Source organism: Phaseolus vulgaris, chromosome 2, assembly GCF_051622355.1.
Source record: "Phaseolus vulgaris cultivar YP4 chromosome 2, ASM5162235v1, whole genome shotgun sequence".
NCBI lineage: Eukaryota > Viridiplantae > Streptophyta > Magnoliopsida > Fabales > Fabaceae > Phaseolus > Phaseolus vulgaris.
Genome location: NC_143499.1, coordinates 38,255,588 through 38,280,322, shown reverse-complemented (window position 1 = coordinate 38,280,322; position 24,735 = coordinate 38,255,588). Strand labels below are relative to the sequence as shown.

Below are 24,735 nucleotides of genomic sequence, written 5' to 3'. Positions count from 1 at the left end.
ATGGACCAAACCAAAACCAACAGATTGGGTTCTAGATCTGATAGGTCTGAATCACAGGATAAAAACCCCCCACCCGCATCCTTTCCAAACTACTACGAGGATCCTGAAAATGAAACCTTCTTGATCACAAGCTATAATGCATAACTCCAGTTTCGGCAGAGTTATGTTCTGATCATCTTCCTTTGTACGATTCTTCACAGATTTCTGTTCTGCATGGTTAGTCTGATCAAATACAATATGAACAGATTCTTCTACAGTCATAAGTCTCTTATTATCCACACTATATGCATGAATAACCAAGAAAGATTCCCTCGTCTGCTTTTTCATCAAACTTGTCAAGGTTTTCTTTTCCATTGTTCAAAATGTAACACTTGCCGCCAAACACTTTCAAGTGACCAATGTTGGGTTTTCTTCCATTAAACAATTCATAAGTAGTTTTCTTCAAAATAGGTCTAATTAGAACCATATTCATCACATAGCAAGTTGTGCTAATTAGACATCTTTTCTGGCTTGTCACCCAAAACCACGTTCAAATCTTTTTGAACTAGGAAATCCTCAATTTGCATTTTTCAGCAACAACGGAAATCTGTACCATCGAATTTTTCAATTCGAAACCTCTCATCTTTTGCCATCTCAAACGACTAGTCGAGATACTCGGTATAACTAATTTTAGATCTTGGCAATCTTTTTTTTTTGTTTAAATCAAGAACACAAATATTGCACCACCCAAAATCACTCACCAACAGACCTAGTCACATTCCCCACTGCACTGGCGCTCAGCCGCACTGGACCGCAGCTGCCAGGACACGCGACGCGCACCGCCGCTATTCGTGCTTCGCACCGCACTGGCGCGCTCCGCACCACCACCGTTGCTGGTCACCACCGTCGCATTGCACTCTGTGCCGTCTCAGACCAGTACACCTACCGAACGCACACATAACCCTAGCTTCGGGACGCTGTTGTCGTCCCTACGAGACCCTAGCTTTTGGATGTTGTTGCCGCCCCTGCAAAACCCTAGATTTGGGACGCCGCTGCCGCTCCTGCGAAACCCTAGCTTTGGGACGTCGCTGGAGCCGCAATTTTCACGTCTCGTTGATTAAACGAACCAAGCTCTGATGTCACTTGATGGAAAAAAAACGCACGCGGAAGCAACACACATAATCACGAATCAATTGCAGAAAATAAACAACACAAGATTTAACGTTTGGTTCGGTGGCCAACTATTACATTTTCATTTATGTCATGTTGCACACCACCATGGTGTTTAGTTAGCCCAACCCAATTGGTCCTGACTTCATGGATTTCGTTTTCCATAATTATTCAAAGAAGCAACTTGAACTTTCATGTGATTTGATCCACTTGTAGTGGTAGACACTTCATTCATATTAATATTAGATCATCTACTACGACTAAAATACAAGATTAGCATAAATAGTAGTTAAGGCCAAAATAAACTCAATTAGATGAATCTTAATTAAAATTGTGGATTTATTCATTATTGTAGTCCGAAAATCTATTAGTAAAGCTTTAAAGTGTGAACATACCCGTCTATCACTCTTTTCGTTTCCATGCCCTTATTTCTCTACCATGATATTGGGAATCAAGCAGAGTTTAGATGTTTCACATGTTGTATTTTTTTTATTTAAATAATGTGTGGACAAGGTGATTGTATTTATTCCATTTTATAACCATGTAAGTGTGTAGTTGGATTTAATTTTGTTTGTGTGGCTGTTATTATTAGCCAAATTTAAGTAGGTTTACATGTTAGAAAGGTTGATCTGACACGTTCCCACCTTCTGGCACTCGTTATTGGCATTAAATAACATGTCCTCTTCCACACCCATTGCATAGATTTGGCCACTGATCAACATATTATGATTTAACAAGGCACTATCACCCAATGGTATCCTAATCTTGAGTCTCGCATATTCAATATTTTCCCAGGCAAGCGTTGCTTCATCAACACCTATAAGTGTCGCAATGTGATCGACAACCTTGTTGAAGCAAACTTTATTCCATACAGATAGAGGCACCCGAGTGCATCTTACCCATACTTGATGATGTTTTGCCATCTCCTGCTCTGACCATGGCACAATAGATTAAAAGAAAATTCTCAAACCATCCTCTATTAAGTTCAACCACTTCCTCCACACAATGATCACATATTATCTCCTTTTGATTATACTCTTTCCCCCTTTGAAGAACTCTTTCCATGCGTCTCACATAGTTACTTTCCAACCACGGTAGAACTTCCTTCTTAGCTTGTATAGTTGATATTTTTTAAGATATTAAGAGGTGAACTTTAAGCCTAACTCAACTTTACAAAACCAGTTTATAAGGTGAGGTTTGCACCTCACTTATATACAATAAAAAAAATTATCTTTACTCGATGTAGGGTCTACCGCGCCTGCCTCACGTCGAGATCCTCCAACTCGTGTGTGAGATTATATATTTACGAGTGATCTGATAGGGTCTGATAAGTCCAACAAACTCTTGCTAGGATAGACACTAAATGAATCTGATACCAAATTAGGTAGTGAACTTTAAGTCTAACTCAACCTTATAAAATGAACTTATAAGATGAGGTTTGTATTCACTTATGTACTATAAAAAAATCTTTGTCTCTAATCGATGGTCGATGTTGGATCTCCAATACAAGAGTTCAACGTGGAAGAAGATAATGTCACCCTCTTTGATGCTTCAGCATATGTGTGTTTCTTCCTTTCTTCTTTTTTTTCCTTCGAGACGAAATGCATATTTTGTTTTGAATTTGCCGATATCAAACTTTCCTTAGTTTTTTGTTGTTTATAACTGTGGGTAACCCAATTCTGAGATCTTTGGCAATTTTGATTTTCGTACCTTCTATACCTTGGAATATTGACATGCAACTTCAGATTCTCAATTCTAATGTTGTCAAGCTACTTCTCTATTCTTGTAGCATTTCAAATGTCGTAAATCCTTACAAACCCGAACCTCTTACTCCATTTGTTAAGTTTTCAGCTATGCACACACAGACACTAACACGAATACTGGTATCAAATGGACACAAACACTTTGTCAAAAATGTAGGATACAGGAACACGAATCTATATATTATATAATTATAAATTATATAAATTGATAATAAAGATTTATGTGCACAAGTATGTTAAAGTTATTTTTGTGTGATAAAAAGATGCTTCTAAAGGATTTATTTCTTATTTTCATAATTATAATAAAAAATTATACAATAAGTTTGAGTTTTTGGAAAATTAATGTATTTGTTCATTTTAAAATTATGTTGGAATCGTGTTAGAATGGTCAGAAATCCAAAAAATATTTTTGAATTAGACATTTCACCAATACATATCATACGAGTGTTATACGTATGTGTCAATATCTAATCATTTACCTGTCCCCACCTTAGAAAGATTTTTTTGCATATGAAACTCACCATAAATTAGAGAAGGTACTACAGGTCCTACCACCATATGATGCCATACATGATCCGGTTTTAAACCGTGAAGATCGACAATTAATGGACACGAGTACCATATATGTGTCATTATTGTGATATGTGTGGCTTGAGTTCAACCACGCAGAGAAAGCAGAAGCAGTTGCACAACAAACGTTGCTTTGTTTGTTTCCCAAACATTCAGTTGTCAACGAAAACTAGTTTCTATTGACTATTATATATCACAGATTTCATTTAAACGAAGACTCAATAAAAGCTGCTCTACTCTCTCTCGACCTCAAAAAATATGTGAAGAAAATACATTTTAAGAGTTTACATTTTTTAATTTTAAATTCACTAATACGTATTGATTTTAAATTTATATGTATATAGTTTTATTTTATAAAAAATATTAGAGTATTCCAAACATTCTCCTTTAATATAATTTTTATTAATAAATTAAAAAAACATTCTTGCAATTCAACCGACTCTAAAGTTTTCATTAAGTAAATCTTACATTTTTTATTTATTTATTTTTTATCAGCAATGAATGAATGAATAAAAGGGGGCACTTAAGGGGTGTCCCAATCCTTATACAAAACTCAATTGCACAATTACAACCAAAGGAATAAAAACATAGAGAAGGTTTCTATTGCTCAACCAAAGCCATGAGCTTTGTTCCTAACAAAAAACATAACAAACATACACGAAGAGATAACATCCTGCTCTTAATCTACATGATTTTCCAGTGGAGCTTTTCTCCAATTCAATCTTCATAGGAGATGCACCTCCCTATGAAGCATCATAGCATCCCAGCTGTAATATAACCCTGCCTCACAATTTCCTCACGTCAACCAGCACTCCACCATTATCAAATCAAGGCTCCTCAACAACTTTAGAACCCTTAAAGAGACCTCTTCATACCCCAACAACCCCAATCAGCAAAACCAGAACCAACTTCTCTTCTTTCAAGTCCTACGCTGCTAGCCTTTTACTCTTTGTGGTCAAACCAATTTCAACATGCAGCCTGAACTGACTTTTAAGGTGACCCAACCATTTCAACCCACAACCTGCTCCTGTTCCTCAAATGAATCAGTTCCCAAAAACTTGAGTTCATCTAGCATGTAGCATATCACACAGCCCTTCCATCCCCACTATATGAGCATTCTTCCTCGCAGTGTAGCAAGTTCTCTTGACTGACAGACAAAATTATCCCACAGAGGTAATATAGGCCCGTACTACAAAGGCAGTAAACTACGTGGTTAAAAGACCGAAACCCCTTCTCCAGTCCATCAGCACACCTCAGATACTACAGCCACCGTACTCCAGCAGCTCCTTACTACCTTGTACCTTAGGGGGCTTAGCTCTAATTCTACCTGCTCTCTACTCTTGCGAATCCACCATCAGCACCTCCATACCACCGTCCTTCCTACACCCTTTATAATAAATTGCTCTAGGACCAAGTCCTTTGGTACTGCAGTTGATGGGAGGTCGTCCCAATGGACGGTTGGCCTAGAACCCCAAACCAGTAAAAACCAGTTGAATAGGGCTCCCTTAGGCCGTGCCAAAACATGTCTACCACGCAACCATATTGATTTCACCATACCACTTTACACTTTAGGCAATTTGATTCTTGCAGTTGACCATATCTTCTTAGGGTACTGCTTACACCTCCTTAACTCCTTCCACATAACAGACCTTCAGGTGCTCCAGAGCCAGAGCCTTTGCCTTCAACCACTTACACCAACAACTGAGGAACTCCTTGCTCAGGTCCGCCCACTGTAGCTAGTTGCATTGCAACCTTCCATAGGTTAATTAAGTGCACCATCCCGCAAGAATGGCTGTGACAACAGCTTCCAACCAATGAGCTTGGCAGGGGCAGTTCACCACTGATCTGTCTGAGGTGGCCAGTTCAGTCGGTACCTGCAGAACAAAACAAGACCAATGGAAACTAAACCTTTAATCAGCAGCCTCTAAACCCTGCAACCATCACACTACCAATGCCTTATTCCCACTCTAGCAGCATCTCCACCTTTCCTCCACTGAGCATATCACCAAGATCTGGTTATTTGCAGCTTTTTATGCAGCACATTGGATTTAAGATCCAATCCACTAAGGAATAGTTAAAGGAAATTGACCTATGTTTCAGCCATTGCCAAGATTTAATTTGTGCTTGCTGGAAAATTTCTTCTGCATCTACAACGCCTTGTTTGAACACTACCAAGTTCCTCTGATCCCAAATACACCTGACTACCACTACCCACACCCCTTTCCAAACCAGGTTTTGACTATGACTAACCTGAAACAGGTTGAAACTCTCGAAGTGCGTCATTAAATCATTGTGTTGAACGAACAACATACCAATCCAATTGAAGCACATAGACCACACTTGATTAGCATATTTACAATCCAGAAATAGGTGCTGACACGATTCATCTTTCGTCTGGCAAAGAGCACATAAGGTTGTTTCCATCAACACCCCTCTCCTTCTCAAACATATTCTGGTAGGAAGTCTATCCAACATAATTCTCCACGCTACAGTCACCGCACTTGGGAACGCCTTAGCTTCCCACAGCAACTTAAAGACATTAAGTTGAGGCCCTCTTCCTTGTTTAGATAGACACACGTAAGCATTATTGACTGAGAAGCGCCCTTTCTCCTCGTTCCCCCATACCTGGACGTCCTTCTCTTCTTTGAGAATGGTTGTCGTAGTTATGAGCACTTCCAATTCTTGTACTAGGGCGGATTCCCACTCAAATCTTTCCCGTCTCCACCTTAACTGCCAACACCACCCCGACTCTTCCCACACCCCTACCTCTCCCACCTTGTGCCCCTGATTTAAAGACAACGAGAATAATCTGGGGAACAAAGTTTTGAGATTACCGTTACCAATCCACACATCCTCCCAGAACCTAATTTTATCTCCACATCCTAACTTCCATCCAATTTCTTTATGAAACCACCCTTCACCTTCACCCTCCCTACATACTTTGTTTAAGTCTCTCCACCACCATGATTGAAGTTTGACCGGAGTCTGCACTTCCGAGCCATACTTCGAATCTAGTAATTCCTTCCATCTCCCTTTCTCTTCCGAAATGTATCTCCACCTCCATTTAGCCAGAAGAGCTGCATTAAACTTTCGAATCTCTCTCACACCCAGACCACCCTCCTCTCTATTTTTGCACACAACTTCCCACCTTACCCAAGAGATAGACGTCTTCTCCTTCCCCCAACCCCAAAGAAACCTCCTTTGGATTCTGGTGATACTCTTGCAGATCGACGCCGGTGCTTTATACATAGATAAGTAGTAGAGCGGGACAGAGGAGAGAACTGATTTGATTAAGCACACCCTCCCTGCCATGGATAGGAATCTGCCCTTCCACACATTGAGTCGGTCTTTTAACTTGTTTAGCATAGGCTCCCAAAACTTTCTTGTCCTGGGATTCCCTCCTACTTCAAGGCCCAAATACTTGAAAGGTATCCCCATTTGAGCACAGTTGAGGGTCTTAGCATAGCAATCTAAGATGTTTCTTTGGACATTGATGCCTGCTAGTTTTGACTTGTGAAAATTTATCTTCAGACCTGAAGCTAACTCAAAACCCCTGAGTATTGCCTTCAACGTCACCACATTAGAGTAGGAATCCTCACAGAAGAACATGGTGTCATCTGCGAACTGCAAGATACTCACCTCAACCTTCTTCCTCCCAATCTTAAGGCCTGATAGAAGATTCGTCTTAGTAGCTTGTCTCACAAGACCTGCCAAGCCTTCTACTACCAATATGAACAATATAACTATACCTTCCTATATCTTATAAACAAATTCGGACCAAACCATTCCATTTTCAATGTGTTTGGTTAGAAGTTGTGAATAAGTATTCAAAACTTACAAATTATTTTGCAATTAGATTTGTTAATCAATAAATTTATATATAACTTTTTGTGTGTGTATAAATATAAACAACTTAAACAATAACTTAAATTATAAGCTGATAAAAAAAAACTTAAATTATAAAAAAAAAGAAGCTAATGGATAACATGAGGATAATGTTTAGACAAGGAGGTTGAAGCATACAAGGAAAAAAAATAAGAACAAATTTGAAAGAATTATCCAATAAACAATAAATGTGATTAGGGTGAGTTAAAATTTAAGCCATACATTAAGAATATCTAGTCTGATCTGAAGTGTATGGTTGGAAAAGATCATTTATATCAGATCTGCATAGATTCATGAATACACTGTCGGAACAGTGGAAGAAAAAGGTATTGAAAAAACCATTTAGAAAAATTGATATATCAAAATAAATTTTTAAGTATGGAAGTTGATCACTTTCCTTCAAAGACATTATAGCAGCATACCATATATAGCATAAGATGTTTACTTATAATTAATTAAATATATTGTTTATAATTTTAGAATAGTCATTTCACTAAAAAAATTATAGTTATTTACAGTAGAAATCCGTAGTTAATAGAAAAAAAAAATCACACTACGCATTATGGATAAATATGTAGGTATTATGTACGGACGTTAATATTCTATCATTATTCTTATTTCTATTCTTATTAATAATTTCAATATTATTATTATTTTTATCATACTATTAATCTTATCACTATTATTAATAACAATTTGTTGAGAATCGAAACCAAATATCATAAAGACACATAAAATCTTTAATCATTACACTAACTAAATTTTGATCATATAACTATTATTATTTTCATAATAATAATAATAATTTTATTATTATTAATAGAAATGATAATATTACTAATATTATTATGATCAATTATTAATAACAATAATAATATTATTATTATCAATATCAATAATAATAAAATTAATAATATTACTAATACTAAATTTATAATACTAATAATAATATTTATAATGTTAATATAGTTAATAATAATATTGAAAATAATATTAATAATAATAATAATGTAAAAATAGTATTTATAATATTACTAATAATATTTTCAATAATAATATTAATATTTTTAATAAAAATATTAATAATAATTTTAATAATGTTACTAACAATATTATACTAATAATCATAATAATAATATTAGTAATACTAATAATAATTAATAATAATAATAATAATATTATTATTATTGATAATAAGAATAAAAAATATAATAATATTAATATTGGTAGGTAATGTCTATATAATATTTGTCGGTAATAGTTCTAGATAATTCAATTTTATCTACTAATAATAATTTATAGGTAAGATCTATGAATTTTTTATTTATAATAAAGAAATAGTTTGGCCAAAAAATTTATAAGTAAAATCGGTATGTAATTGTCGTGAGTTTTAACAAGAAATTGTTACATATGGAGGTTTTCTATAGATAAAAAAATATTTGTATGTAACCGTTTCCGTCCTAATTTATAAATTCAAATTTGTAAGAAAAATTCATGTGTAAATTCTAAATTATCTATGAATCTAAATTCGTAAGTAATTATGAGTAGGTAATTCATGTTTTATTACTTCCAAATCAAGGGTCACAATACCTCACTATGTATCTTCCTATAACATATATGTATATCATAAAATCATATATAACATGATTTTAATATTCTACTTTAAAAAATATTATACAATGTCATAAAAGATATCTACATACAGATACATAAATATCATTTATAGGCATTTTCATCACAAAAATATTACTTGAACAACTGGTATTGTGTTGAGTGAAACTCATACAAAATAAAAATAATTAATAATTTTAATTTTAGTGACCAAATTGTCACTAGAGTGAAAACTATCCTAAGAAGAGAGACATTGCCTCACTCTAATTTTTACCTCATTTAAAATCCTCCAAAAAAGATAGACTTGTCTAAATCTTACTTTTGTTTTTGCGAAAATCCATCACTTAAGAAAACATACTAAAAATGAATAAAAAACATGCAGAAAACAACATCACTAGAAAATATCATCGATCTAAATAGTTTTCAATGATATCATTATAACACCAATATGATTATATACTTGTTAATAAATTATAATTTATCGACGGATCCAAATTTATCAATAATAAATAATAATATTATTATTAATATTTAAAAAATATTATTTATTATTATTTTATTTATAGTTATTATTAACTATTAAATATTATATTGACATTTTGTCATGGGTTATAAATTCAAATCAACTGACATATGCCTCTAAACCCTAGTTTAAGACTATTTAGTTGTTATATTATAATTTTTGTTATTATAATTATGTTATTAGTATTGTAATTATTATTATTATTATACTAACTAGATTGAAAGATCGTCAACATATTAAAAGTTTAAATTAAATAATATAAATGAATAATAGAATAAGATAGTACAGTATCAAAATTCATTATCCAAAAGTTCAATTCATCCGTCACAAATTGAGAAGTGGAGAAGAAGTTAATTATTAAAAAGATTATTATAAATATTATTATTAATATTGTAAATATTATAAATATCATTGTAATTATTAAAATACTCTTGAAAGGGAAAATCTTTCATTCAATTTCAAAGTAAAGAAAAGATAATGACAGAGAGGATTTTATGAAAGGGTTTCTTGGATAATTTCAAGTTCTTTCTAGTTTGTAAAGGATTCATCTAGCATTAGGTATGTTATAGGGAATGGTTCTAGGCTAACATAGAAAGGTTCTTGGATGGATTGATATGGGTTTTGAGCTGAATCTTAGAGGGATTCTTAAAAGTACTGATGGTATTTTTCGGAAGTTAAAGAAAATTAAAATTGATATTGAAAAACAAATTTTAATATTTGTTAAAGTGGGTAGAGGACACATTATAAAAAATAAATAATTTGTACATGTATTGTATTAGATAGAGTGAAGTGGCATAATGAAACTATATAACTTTTAGATAGACATTTTCTTATACATTTTTTATAATTATGAATATAAATTTTAGAAGCAGAAAGATGAAAAGCACTGGTCATACAAAATGTTACTGATGCGAATATGAAAATTATTTTTGGTCCAACACTTGAACCTGGTTCATTAACTTTAGATAACTTGAACTTCTTGAAGAGGAGTGGCATTGGGATTCTGCATGATAGATACTGTTCGCTTGGGAGAATTTCTTGATGACATGAACGATACAATGATTGGCTTCAGCTTCTCAGTAGTTTTGATGTTAACCAAGAAGAGAACTCTATACAGAATAATCATCCCCACCAAGATTCCAAGATCAACCCACTTTGAGTAACTCATGTTTACTTGCCATGTATTTGTCAGAACTTCTTCACCAGTAACGTAGGAGCCACCTTGGACATTATCTGAAGCGAATCTCAGTCCTATAAACTCGTTTTTGAACAATCCTTGGTACGCATATCTATGGAATGCAAAATAGAACATTGGGTATTTCCAAAATGGCCTTGGAAGATCGCTTGGTAATCTGAAGAACCCACCACCCAAAATCATCATTCCTTGAATTCCAGCTCCAGTTATGATGCCCATTAGAAAGTTGGGGACAATGCTTGCAACTATCATCATAAGGCTCTCTACCAACATCAGACATGAAAAGAGAACACAGATGAAATATACAAAGTGTTCAAAGCCTTTCTGAAGACCTGGAAGGTAATAGGCTATAGATCCAGGAATTACTGAAACCAAAAGCAAGAATGGGATTGATGAAAAGGTGTTCCCAATCACATATGCACTCACACTGTAATGTCCATTTAGTCTCTCACGTTCAAACACCTGGAGGACCAATGACAACAAAAAGTGAATTTGACAGTAAATAACCTAGTTTATAAATTTGAGAAAAACAAAAAATATAATTTTGTTGTCTCATCTAAATGTTTTATGCCAGTTTGTTCCACTAAGTTTAAAAAGCTTCATTTTTTAACATTTTTTTTAAATCAAATTGATCTTTCTGTCAAAATTGCTAATTTGATGAACTTAATATATATGCCAGATTATAAAAGATGCAACACTAGTTATCACGTTAGGCAAAATTATAACATGATTAGTAAGAAAATAGATATATAGAAAGACTACTTTATCTATGAAATGATACTTTAACTCTTTAAGAACTTCTAAAATTAGAAGTAATTAAGATTAATACTTTACTATAATTCACTTTTATCTATTTGAAAAACAACAAGAAAAGGTTGAATCACCTTCATGTCCTCCACAAAGGAAGGGAATCCGCCAATGGTCATGAAAGTTATGAATGAAGATACAAACATAAGGAATGAACCTCTATCCTGAAATAATGAGAAGTGAATTCTGATTTAGAAGATACTAATTAGCTAAATTAAAGCCAAATACTGCATTAGAAGTTATATATATATATATATATATATATATATATATATGAGTGGTATATTATGTGTTACTTTTCCTCTATTACCTGGATTGAGCGTTGACTTGTACCCAGATCATAGAAAATAGTGGCTAAACTTATAGCCAATGCAATATATATGCCAAGGCGTAACCAGTAATAGCCGAGATCACGATACATGTTAATGGATGATCTTTTGGTAAGAGCAAAACACTGACTAAGGAAGCCAGCATGACTTCTCTTCTTGTTTGTTGAACAACTGTCCTGCAAATTAACCCATGAAAATTTAACACTAATATTTTATAAATTATAATTAACTGTTGACCAAATTTAGGTACAAGGTATGAGATCTACTTAGCCATATTAAAGATACCTTTTCAGTTAGTTCTGCTACTTCTTTCTCAACATCTTGGTGCATTTCAGAGGACTTGTACGAATTTACAAGGATTTGAATCACTTCTGTGGTGGGTATTGTTTCATTCCCTCCTAACTCATTGTCCTGATAAATAATTCAACCATACTTGTGTGTTAATTAGTTATTCGTTGACTACAGTAAAAGACACCAATTCTATGGAAGCATGGTCAAGTTAGTTACTTGATCGAAATCCGTGTTTATGGTTTTCAGCATATGATCAGATGGATTCATGAGAGAAGGACAAGGAAAACCATTTGAAGCGAAGAACTACATCGAACAAAAGCAGAATTAGTAGTGAAACTTAAAATTAGAAATGAGCAAAAGAGTGGTATATTAAAAAGGTTAGTTCAGTCCCTAACCTCACTTGCAGCCGAAGCAGGTCCAAAGTAAACAGTTCTACCTGAAGATAGAAGACAAAGGTTGTTGAAGAGTTGAAAAACTTCACTGCTAGGTTGATGTATTGAGGCAATAACAGTTCTGTGAATGTCGTCTCTTTTATCAAGTGTAGCAATTCTTTTCATGACATAATAGGAAGCTGCACTATCAAGTCCACTAGTTGGTTCATCAAGAAAGAGAAGTTTAGGGCGTGTTAGGATCTCAATGCAGATGCTAACTCTCCTTTTCTGACCCCCACTAATCCCTTTACAACCCCATCCTCCAATTCTTGTGTTAATGGCATCTTGAAGACCCATTTCTCTGATTGTGAAGTCTGCTCTCTCTTTCTTCTCTTGTTTTGACATGGTGTCAGGTAACTGGAGTTGAGCAGAATAGTGCACTGCTTCTCCAACCGTTAAGGTTGTCAACAAGGTATCATCTTGTGTCACATATGCCTGTGGTCACAAACATGGATTCAAAGAATGTTTAATTCATCATGTGGCTACTGATCCTAATTAACATTTCAAATTTTTTTTTTTTAATGAACTTTATATTTTGTACGTACTGAGGTTCCATATGCCAGTGCTTGTTTATTCCCATTGACAAGAATCTCCCCAGTTTGCCTTGTGTTGGAACCTAGTCTCCCTGTATAATATGAATTTATATCATCATTTATGTTTTCCAAGACTATAGAAGTTCAAATCTTACTGGTACGAGTTCTCAGATCATGCTTGCATTTAGAACTGATTTGTCTGGTACAGTAAAATTATAACATATCTTTATATTAAAATATAACTTTTACTGGTATATAGAGTATAAAAAGGTGGAGACTGGAGTAATATGTAAGCTTGTTTTAAGTTTTAAAATAATTTTATTACTATTAAAGTGAAACTGTCAAATACTTTAAATATGACGTGACATAACAAAAATTATGAAAATTTAGTTAAGCAGGTAACAACGAGTGGAGTAATAGAACATTCTAAGTTGAAAGAAGTGACACGTGATAGAAAAATAAGTAAATTAAATTAAAATGTAACTAATTTAAAATATAATTGTGAGTCTAAATATGATTAATAAAGTAAAACATTCTATTAGTTATTATGAGAAGTTATCTTTCTTTTCAAAACTAATTGATTTGATTGAAGCTGACACAAGAAAAGAAAGAGTTTTGTCACTTTAATGAAGGATGTTTATCATTAATCATAAAAAAAAGTGTGACAAATATGAAAATTGTAAAGATACAAATTAAAGCAATGAGATTGAAGAATTTATTTATTCATATGGGGTATCTTAAAGATTGAGGCAAGTGTCTCTCTCACTATTATAATGCAAATGAGAATCATAGACTAGAAAATTTTTATGATATGCATGAATATCTAATTGAGATGATAAATCTCTACAAATGACAATGAATGAGAATTTTTTATGCAATTCATTTTGTGTTCAATATCGTTTGAGTATGGTCTTTTTCAAAAGAATTATATCATGAAAGATAAATAGAATGTGTATAAATTACACAGTATGTTAGTTCAAGAGAAAACTAGACTATTAAGAATCAAGAAAATCACTTATGGATGTATTTCTCGTTCTTTGTTTTGTTATATTTGTAAGAAAAAACCTGTTTGGCATTAAATAGAAGTTTTGTAGCAACATTAGACGTCCAAATGAGTGAGGGAAATAAAGATGAGAAAGAGAAGTAGGTAATCAATATGGAGAGAGAAATATATAAAAGATATTATATATTGTTCAAATGTTCTATGACTTACGTATAATGCTTCACAAAAGTCATGTAGCTTTTTTTGACTTTTTGGTTTTCTAATTAGACACTCTATTTTCTTATACAGAACATCTAATTGATTTTCTTTAACCACGATGAATTATTTTATTTGAAAAAACTAAATTTATCACTGGAAAGATTTTATGATACATTTTCTATTTTCAATTTAAGAAAAAGTTTCTTCAGAGATACCAATTCTTAATTAAAAATAAACAAATTTCTAAATAAAATTAAAAAAATAATCTATATATACACATAAAGGTATGAGTTTCTTAATTTTCTTTTGTAACTTTTTGTTATTAGAAGAAAAATGAGTATATATTTCTTAAAAAGGATAAAATATCATGAAAATGAAAATCGCAAAAAGTGATAGAGATAAACAAATAAGAAGTGTTGTTCACTCCATGAATTAGTTTAAGTTGAGTGTCTAAATCAAAAGATAACATGATTCAAAGAGTTTAACGTCAAAATCAAAAGACAGCTTGATTGAGTGGATTAATTTAAGTTTAATTAATGTGATAAGGTTGTTTGAAAGTTAATTTTGAAATTAAAAGAGAAAAAAATGCAATGAAGGTTTTGAGAAGGTTGAATTGGATACATACCAGCTAAGGCATCAAGAAGTGTGGACTTTCCAGAACCAGAAGGACCCATTATGGCCAAGAGCTGCCCTGGCTTGGCATAACCAGTGAGGCCCTGCAGAATTGATTTGCTTCCATTGTTTCCCACAGAAGCTGTCACCCATACATCTTTCCATGTCAAACACATACCTTCCTCTTCTCTCCAACCTGAACTTTCTCCTCTTTTGCTCCCTTTTGCTTTTGGAGCACTGCATGCTTCTTCTATCTCCATTGTAGTAGGGCCTTCAACCCTTGATGAGTTAGGTTTAGTTTCATAATCACTAGGACCAGCTGAATTATATAGAAGAAGAGAACCCATTTAACAACCACACAGATGCAGATCTTGTAGACTGCACTGTCCTTCTCAATAAATGTCTCTGAAATCAAACCAAATATATAGAGAGATTAATTACATTAACCTACATGTCCAAATTTTCTCCTCTCTTTTTGTTTAGTTAAAAAGTACAAAAAAAATTAAATGTCTTTTTTATTTCCGTCTTATAACAAAAAAATTATTTGTGTCCTTAATTTAAATTTTAGGTTGTAATAAAAAATTATTGAAATGAATAAACTAATTTTCAATATAAAATATATTATAATATTTATGTTAATAATAAGTTAACATAAAATATTTAATACTAATTTTACTGAAAATTTGTTTAACAAATAAAAAATCTTATAATAATTTATTCTAATAGTTTCTTTACTATAAATATAAAAAATAAATAAAATATTAATTTATTAAAATATGAAGAGTATGTTTTTCCTCTTCTGTATTAATGTATCATCTCTCTTTTAAGATTTAGACAGTAACGTTCGACAACAAGTTAGTTGAATACGTATGTGAATTATTGTGACATGTGTGGCTTGAGTTCCACGACGTAGAGGAAGCAGGTGGACAACAAACATTGTTTCGTTTGTTTCCCGAACATGCAGTTGTCGAAGAAAACTAGTTTCTACTTACTATGATAGATTTCACTTTCCAAGGAAGACTTAAAAGAAGATAAGAACATTTATATCAGATATGCATAGATTCATGAATACATTGAACACACGGACTATAAATTTAAACTTTAATTCAATTTGTGTGCAACAATTCAGAATGAAAAAGAAAAAGAACCTGGAGGTAACCCTTGTATAATTCATCTCCATTTTTGGTTTCTTCAATCCAAATCATCTCTCATCTTTTTGGCTGCTCTTCATCCTCCTTTTAAACGCACTTTCTTCTGCATAATCTCTTTATATTTCACGTGTTCATTCCATATTATATATAAAACTACATGTTGTTGTTTAATTACGTGTGCTCTTACTTTTTTTCTACAAGGTCCACCTTCTTTTGAAATCTCAACTTTATGCGTCATCTCAAACAAAATCACGTAATTCTTTTTTACTTTAGATAAATTATCTAATCAAATAAATTTTCAGAATTAATTACACTTTTTCTTCTAACATGCTTCACAATCTCACAAATTTTATGTAATGAAACTTTCGTGAATTTTGTCTCCTAATTAGCTTACAAATAATGTTGCGAATTTAATAACTTATTTAAACCACCACAATTAAAGAAAAAAATGTAATAAAATTCTAATTATGACGGTTTAAATAAGTTAATTTGGCTAACTTTTACATTTTTTCAAAGTGTTCGTAAATATGATAAATAATATTAAGATATAATATTATACGCATTGTATATAATGTGGATCTAAAGTAATATTTTCTTTCATATAATTTAACTTTCACAAACATTATAAGCATTCTATGTTTTTATTTTATTATTATTAGGTTTTTCTGGTCTTTGTTTTCCGTGTTTCTCTTCCCTTCTCCAATATATATATATATATATATATATATATATATATATATATATATATATATATATATATATATCAGCCGCCACCCATTTGTTCATATTAAAATTAGCAGCATATTTATACTTTGACATGTCAAATTTATTATTGTAATAAATAAATGACAGTGTATATTATTTAACAATTTATTACTATTTCCTCCTTTATTATATACATCTTAGTGGAAATTTCAAAACCACAGCAAAGAATGCGATTCCAAGGGTATAAAAATATGAATATATAAAGAACACTTTCGTGATCCACAACTTTAGCAACTGTTGTAACAGTACAGAATTGTGATCCATGTTTTTCCTTTTTAATAAATTTGAATTTGTTTGGAGGGTTTTTTATGCTGTTACTATATTTTATCTTCAAAATATACTAATTTTTATATTTTAAATATATTAAAAAAATTATCATATCAAAATCGTATTTTGAAGGTGTTATTAGTTTATTATTTAAATATTAAATATTGAGGTGTACTGTGTATATATATATATATATTTTTATCGCTTTCATTAAAAAAAATCATCAAATGAAAATCAATTTTTAAATATCAAAACAATTAGTTACAATAATAATTACATTAAAAATTATTTTAGAAACTAAAAAAATTGGTTTTTAAAGTAGTTTATATTATTATTAAATAATTTCTAAATTGGTATCTAATTAGCTACCAATATTTTTAACTACCAATTATTTAAATTATAAATTTGGTAGCAATTTAGAAACTATTTAACAACAATTTTATTTAGTTCCTAAAACGGTATCTAATTTAATTACTGTAACAATTAATTATTTTTTTATCTAAAATTAATTTTTATTTAATAATTTTCTTGTACTGTTTATGTTTATATATATATATATATATATATATATATATAAAAGTATTATTCCACTAATTAAAACTGTATATAGGGGAATTTAGTTATCATTATGTAAAAAAAATTAGTATGCAAACACCGAAGAATTATTGTGAGAACTGAAGCTCATATGATAGAATGAAACCGAAATCATTAACAAGATTAAAAATAATAGGTATTGAGAATAAAACATAATTTTAAATGCAGTTTATCTGAATGGTGGGACGACGGAAAAAAGTCGTTATCAATATTTATTAGAAAACAATATTGGGAAAAAAAACATTTAGAAAAATTTACCTATCAAAATATAATTTTATGTTAGGAGATGTGTTAACACGCTACCATATTTATCATAAGATGCTCATTCATAATTAATTAAACATAATATTTATAATTTTAGAATATTTGTCTCAGTCTAAAAACATTAACTTAAACAAAGATTAATACATGTTTTATTATTATTTAAAATTTAAATTAATTATCAATATTATTATTCACATGAGACATTAAAAAATAAGAAAACCATTAAATAAAAATTAATTTTAGAAAAAAAAAATATTTAGTTATTATATTAATTAAATTATTATTATTTTATAAACTAAAAAATTATTAATATTTAAAATAGTTTATATTGTTAATAAAAATTTATAAACTAATTTATAAATTGATATTTAATTAACTACCAAGAATTTAACTACTAATAATTTTAGATTTTTATGTCATAGGAAATCTTGGTACAAAAACCTTTTTCAACTTTTTAGTACTTAATTTCTTAATTTATATGATTAAATTATCAATTATGTCATGGTATCTTCTTTATTAATGAATTTCATGTTTAATACTATACAATATCATATCAGGTATCCTCTCACACACTCATAAGGGTCATAATACTTTATTAGGTATCCTCTTATAACATACACTATGTATCTCATACAATCAAATATAACATGTTCATAATCTTCATCTTTAAAAAATGTATATAATGTCATAAAGATATCTACATACAACACTATTATGGAAACATACAAACATCATTTATACACCACTTGAGCGAATGATATTTGTTCGAGTGAAACTCGTAAAAGAAAGAGAATTATCTTATCGTGATTTTAACTTTAGTGACCAAATTGTCGCGATCCTAAGAAGAGAGACATTGGCTCACTCTGATATTTACTTGAGTGAAAATCCTTTAAAAGAGATACACTTGTCTCACTTTTATTTTTGCTTTTGCAAGAATTCATCACTTGCACAAATATACTAAAAATAAAATAAAAATATGCAAGGCCACAACCAAAAGGAAGGGAGAATTACAATGTGATGTTTTCTCCAGTAATTAAACGCATGTCCATCAGGGTCTTGCTTACTTTTATTGCAAGTCAAGATATGAAGCTTCATAGTTGGATGTTAAGATGGTATTTCTCCATGGCCCCTTGGAGAAAGACATTTTGATGCGACAAAAAGGGATTCAGGATGGTGGGGAAGGATGATTATCTGCATAATCTAAAAAGGTCGTTATACAAACTGAAACAATATCTAAAACAATCATATAAGAGGTTCAATTGGTTCATATCTCAATGGTATAACAAATGTTCTTATGATCCATATGTCTATCATAAGAAAGTGAAAAAAAGGTGAATTCGTCTACTTGTAGTTTTATGTAGATGAATACATGTTGAGACGAAACTAAGATCATAAGATTGAATACTACTAGGTTGTGAGTGTGAGATAAGGAATATAGGCACAACTAAGAAGATTTTGAGAATGAAGATCAAGAAGGATTGTTCCCAAAAGAAGTTATTTTTGTGTTAGAGCCAATACATTAGAAATATGCGAAGACATTTTGGTATCGAACATGTTGAATTCATGGGCATGACTCGAATAGTGTTTATATATTTTTATAAGTTTATTTATATTGAAACTGATGAGGATAAGAAACTTATGTCTCATGTTCCATATGCTAGTGTAGTGTGTTAAGACTCAGACGACAAATACATGTTTACAAACACTTAATCATCTTTTAATAAAAAGTTTTAAAAATTATAAATATAATTAAGTAAACTAAATCAACTACATTTTATGTTATTATAATACATATTTGATATTAAATAGAAATTGGTTTATTAGTTTCTAATTTTGTGAGTTGACATGTGTTATTTACAATTCTATTTTTAGACTTAAATACTCAACGCATAATACATTTATTATTTCACATTTATCTTAATTAACTTAAACATTAGAATATATTCATAAATACATTATACACTCACCCACAAAATAAATAAAAGAATATCTTAAACAAAAGAACTTAAAATAAGAGATACATCTTGATCCTCACAAGACCAAATTTAATTTTATAATTGATTAAACATTAGTATTTTTCATTTAAAACATTATTTTTTTAAGCAATTTTTACACCAAATCAATGTCACATAATTTCATTTGTTTCATTAATAAATTTTGTGAAATTTCAAATTGTTTGACATTAAACCATTTCAATAAACAATTGAAAATAGATTGCGTAAGAGTTATTATAAATCAATTAAATCACAAGAGAATTTATTTTGTTGAAATTCCTGACCTTTACTGAAAAAATTCTGATCCAAGTTATTAAAATTAATTAGTTATATAAAAAATATCACAAAATCACCAATTCTATTCAAGCCCACAATCTACAACCCTAATTAAAACTTCATTTGCTGCTTTAAAATTTGCTAAGAAGTTTTTTTTTATCAACAAAAAATGAATAAATTAAATTGAGATATTTCAGAGATACCTCAACTCTTATACAAAGCTTGTCAGAGTCAATCTTCAAAAAATCTTACATAGACCAGAACACATAAAATTAAGGATCATGGCTGACAAACGTAAACAACCCCACATTTCAACATAAACCCCTATCATTTTCTAACAGATCTCATGCATACTAAAGGTTCAAGATACAAGTCAAAATACAAAAAAAGTTATCCCATAGGTTTTGGAATTCACCCATAAGCATACCTTCACTTGCACCATAGAAAAAATTTCAATGTGATATATCCTGCCGCTTTTAAAAATCTTCTTATTCTTATGTTTTCACAACTCAGCTACCATCGTTACTCACACACAACTCCAAATCTGATTAATGTTTTTGTTCATCCCACTAATCTTAAAACTCAAAAAAGTACATTTTTTATTCACGATGCTCTATCGATGTCACCATCAACCATACATAACATTTTGACCATACTAACCAAATTTGACCATGCTAACTAAGTGACTAAATAGAAAAGAGATAGAACGTAGTTTTCTAAAATGTATGACTATATGCACAAACTTCATACACAAATCATATGTATGCTCATCTTGTTCGACTGTTCATATTATCTACCATGGAGCCACTTATCTCTTTGCCATAAATATCAAAACCTGTTCAAATATGTATTTTACTTTTTTGGGTTAACAAAATCTTTTCCAAACCAATAAATAAGCTACCAACTGAATTTATGGTTCAACCTTACATATTACGTAATCGCTGACGCAAATAACAGTTCACAGAAGATTGTATAAAAAAACGTGTACAACAACTCTTTTTTGGTTTTATTATATCATAGTTTTTAAGCTTTTCTTATATATTTTATTCTAGTGATAAAGTTTCTAGAAGAGTTATATATTTTATTATTTGTACTTTTATATTTAAAAGATTATTTTGATTGCATGATTAATTATTACTTTTATTCATGAAATTGAAGGTTTTAATAAATAAAATTTAATTTATTAATATTAATTATAATACTATTACATATTTACATTATTCAAATAATATAATATAATAAAATTAATTTATTTACTACTTTTTATTTTAATTTCTAATTTAAAAATGAATTTACAAGTTATTTATCTACTATATTAAAAAAACTAAAACTTAAATTGATAATTAAATATTAATTTAAAAACTATTTGTTAATATACACTACAAACAATCATGATATAGAAATTAATTTGTAAAACCAAAATAATTAGTTGCAATAGTAATTAAATTAGAGACCATTTTAGAAACTAAAAAAATATGGTTTTTAAATTAGTTTATATTATTGTTAAATAGTATTTAAATTGGTATCGAATTAGCAATCAAGATTTTTCTATCAAATTTAGAAACTAAATAATTGGTAGTTAAAATCTTAGTTGTTAATTAAATATCAATCTATAAACTATTTAATAATAATAAAAACTAATTTAAAAACCAATTTATTTTTAGTTTCTAAAATGGTCTCTATTCTAGTTACTATTGCAACTAATTATTTTGGTATCTAAAAATTCTTTTTAATTCATGATTTTCATGTAGTGATAAAACTAATTTATATATTAATTTTTATTTTTTTAAAATACTATTTAATTTAGTCAATATAGAAACTAATTATATTTTATCTTTAAAATTAATATTTATTTAATAATTTTTTAATAATGATATTCTATTTTTATATGTTATTTTTCTTGAAATATTAGAAAAAATAAGTTTATTTTAGAAAGTATATTATAAAATTTAAAACATTTTTTTAAAATTATTAATATTCATAAAACAAAAACTTTTCTGGATGTTAAAAATTAAAAAATTTATATTCTATTCAGTACTCCCTAAAATGTAAGAAAAATATATACTTTTATACTGTAAAAGTTACTTTACAGCTTTTTTTAAATATCCCCTCAAACATAAAAAACAAAAGAACGTTTAATAATTTTGTAGCTTATGAGTGCAATAGGAGTGTTTAGAGAAACTAGTTTTTTGAAGAAAAAGAAAAGTAAAAGTAAGTTTTTCGTTTTAAAGTTGTGTATGTAAATAATAGATAAATTTTCCCTTCATCTCCAGCACCCTTATATATAAATTAAAAAAAAGTTAGTTTTAATTTTTTTTAAAATTTTAAATAATCCGAAGCATAACTTTACATTTTTAAATAACACAAACTGCATTTCGCACCTCATACTCATGTCTTTCTTTCAACTGCAACACTTTCATTCTTCTTCAATCCCAGTGTTTGAGAGAGTAGTTTGATCATTTGAACGTGTGTAAGATAATTGACGAGAATATTCATTGTATTCAACATTCTCTAGTGCGAAGATTTTTATTTTTTTTAGTTTTGTACTCCATTTTGCATCTCGTTATTTTTTTTTTTCTGGATTGTGTAGTTTCCCAAGAAATGAAAAACAAATAAGCGAACAAAAACATAGCCACCAAAACACCACAAAATTTATTTCAACCACCACTGTTCACCACCAACCACAACCACAAGTAATCACCATCACTTGAAAATGAAGAAAAAGACATCACACTCTCCACTATACTTAAAGTGTATTGTGGGAATTAGAAAAATATATAAAGGTGCAGAGGAAATGTATGGAGGTGCAGGAAGAATTTGCCAAAATAGTATCATGTGAGTCCTAGCTTAGTGCAAGCTTGCTAACTCCTAGTGGTTTGTTTCTTCCTCCACCTTCATAACTCCTCTTTGCATCCTCGTACGTCAGGCAAAAGACCATTTTGTTCTTAAAAAATACATTTTGGATTCTATAATTTAAAAATGTATTTTTTTTCTTTTTACACTTCCTGGATTGTTTAATCTGAAAGATATTTAAATACCTTCCTTCTGAATTATACAACATAGAATATTTTTTCTTTAAGAAAATACAGTTTGGATTATAGAATTATGAAGGTATTACCGAATCCAGAAATACATTCTGAATATTATAATTTTGAAATACCTTTTGAATTCTATAATTTAAAAATATTTTCTAGATTTTATAATTCAAGTGTATTTTTTTTAAGAAACTCATTTTGGATTATTTGAAAAGTATTTTCCAGATTTTATAATTCAAAGTTTTTCCATATCACTCTATCTAAAATGAAAAAATAATAGAATAAAGGATATTTTTTATACTTTAAGAAATATGAGGTGTCAAAAGAAGCTATGAAGTGGATAAGAAACAAACATTTCAATGACATGCAACCGAGACCAAATTCTAGACTTCTTCAAGCCCAACACCCCAAATCCCAGGTAAAAAAAATTTATTAAAATTTGTTAAGTTGATATAACATAGTAAGATCCACTAAAAAATAAGTAAAATAGCTTAATTTTAATTTAGGGATGCAAATTCTGTAAATACGGGTGTTAAAAATCGATTCAATCTAAATAAATAACTAAACTCGATTAAAAAAACTAATCAAAACATTTTTTTTTAGTTTTTGGATTTTTTTATCATTCGGTTTAAAATTTATATTGAAAATTTAGATTCAAATTGTTTACTATATTTAAATATAATGTTATATTTAGAATTACTTAGAAACTAATAAGTTTTACAGATTGATTGTATACAGTGTAGGTACAATATATTTATATGTATCAAGACATGATAACAAATTTGAATTACATTATTTAATTATAAGATTATGTAATTTATTTATGAACATAAGATAAATTTGAAACTATGAATATGATAATGATTAAATATGGATTTTCGTATTGATTGCAGAGCTTCCAGTCACACACAACCACATAACTAAGAGCATGAGGACCTAAATGTTGTTTATGGATTTATTTGCACATATGGCTCTAATTAGACTTTTATTTATTTTTTTAAGTCCAATCAATAGGACAACTCTAGGGTTAAGGAATGTACAAACATATCTAAGAAAACCTCCAAGTCATCAAAACATAAACTAAAACTTTGGTCAAAAGAACACAAGAAGACTAGGTTTTTTCTAACTAGTCAACATTACTTTTTGGTCAAACTTTAGCTTAAATAAATTGTATAAGTTGTTTAGGATTTAATGGGCCATGTATTGGGCCTATTAGCATAAAATAATGGACCAAATATTTGGGCCAAGTAGCATAGGTTTTTGGGCTTGTATTTAGGCCAATAGTAAAATATGTCTACTTAGGATTAAAAGTGACTAGTTAAGGTAACAACTGAGCTTCTTTGAGCCCAATGTAACCCTGAAACATCTAGGACATATTGGAGGACGAAAATTACCTTGGTAGGAGCACATGGACGCCCACATGGCAACCTAGGAGTGGAGATGATTTAGCATGAAATGTGTGAGTTAAACATGGAAAGCGTGACTCCAC

The 24,735-nt window shown here is 30.0% G+C and overlaps 1 protein-coding gene across 1 annotated transcript; it reads right to left on the bottom strand.

Annotated features, from left to right (window-relative positions):
- Positions 1–10,247: 10,247 nt before the first annotated feature.
- LOC137811862 (ABC transporter G family member 1) lies at positions 10,248–16,194 on the bottom strand. Its single transcript, XM_068613717.2, has 9 exons — positions 16,049–16,194; positions 14,914–15,305; positions 13,100–13,179; positions 12,519–12,989; positions 12,340–12,426; positions 12,118–12,243; positions 11,814–12,008; positions 11,581–11,667; positions 10,248–11,158 (listed from the first exon to the last, which is right to left on the bottom strand). The coding sequence occupies exons 2-9, from the start codon at positions 15,245–15,247 to the stop codon at positions 10,463–10,465; spliced, it is 2,076 nt and encodes a 691-aa protein (XP_068469818.1). The 5' UTR covers positions 15,248–15,305; positions 16,049–16,194; the 3' UTR covers positions 10,248–10,462.
- Between the last annotated feature and the right edge of the window lie 8,541 nt (positions 16,195–24,735).

Coding starts and splice junctions, on each gene's coding strand:
- LOC137811862 (XM_068613717.2), bottom strand. CDS start 15,247: ATGGGTTCTCTTCTTCTATATAATTCAGCTGGTCCTAGTGATTATGAA. Junction 12,990..13,099: donor CACTGGCATATGGAACCTCA/GTACGTACAAAA, acceptor TTGTGACCACAG/GCATATGTGACACAAGATGA. Junction 12,244..12,339: donor TAAACACGGATTTCGATCAA/GTAACTAACTTG, acceptor ATTATTTATCAG/GACAATGAGTTAGGAGGGAA.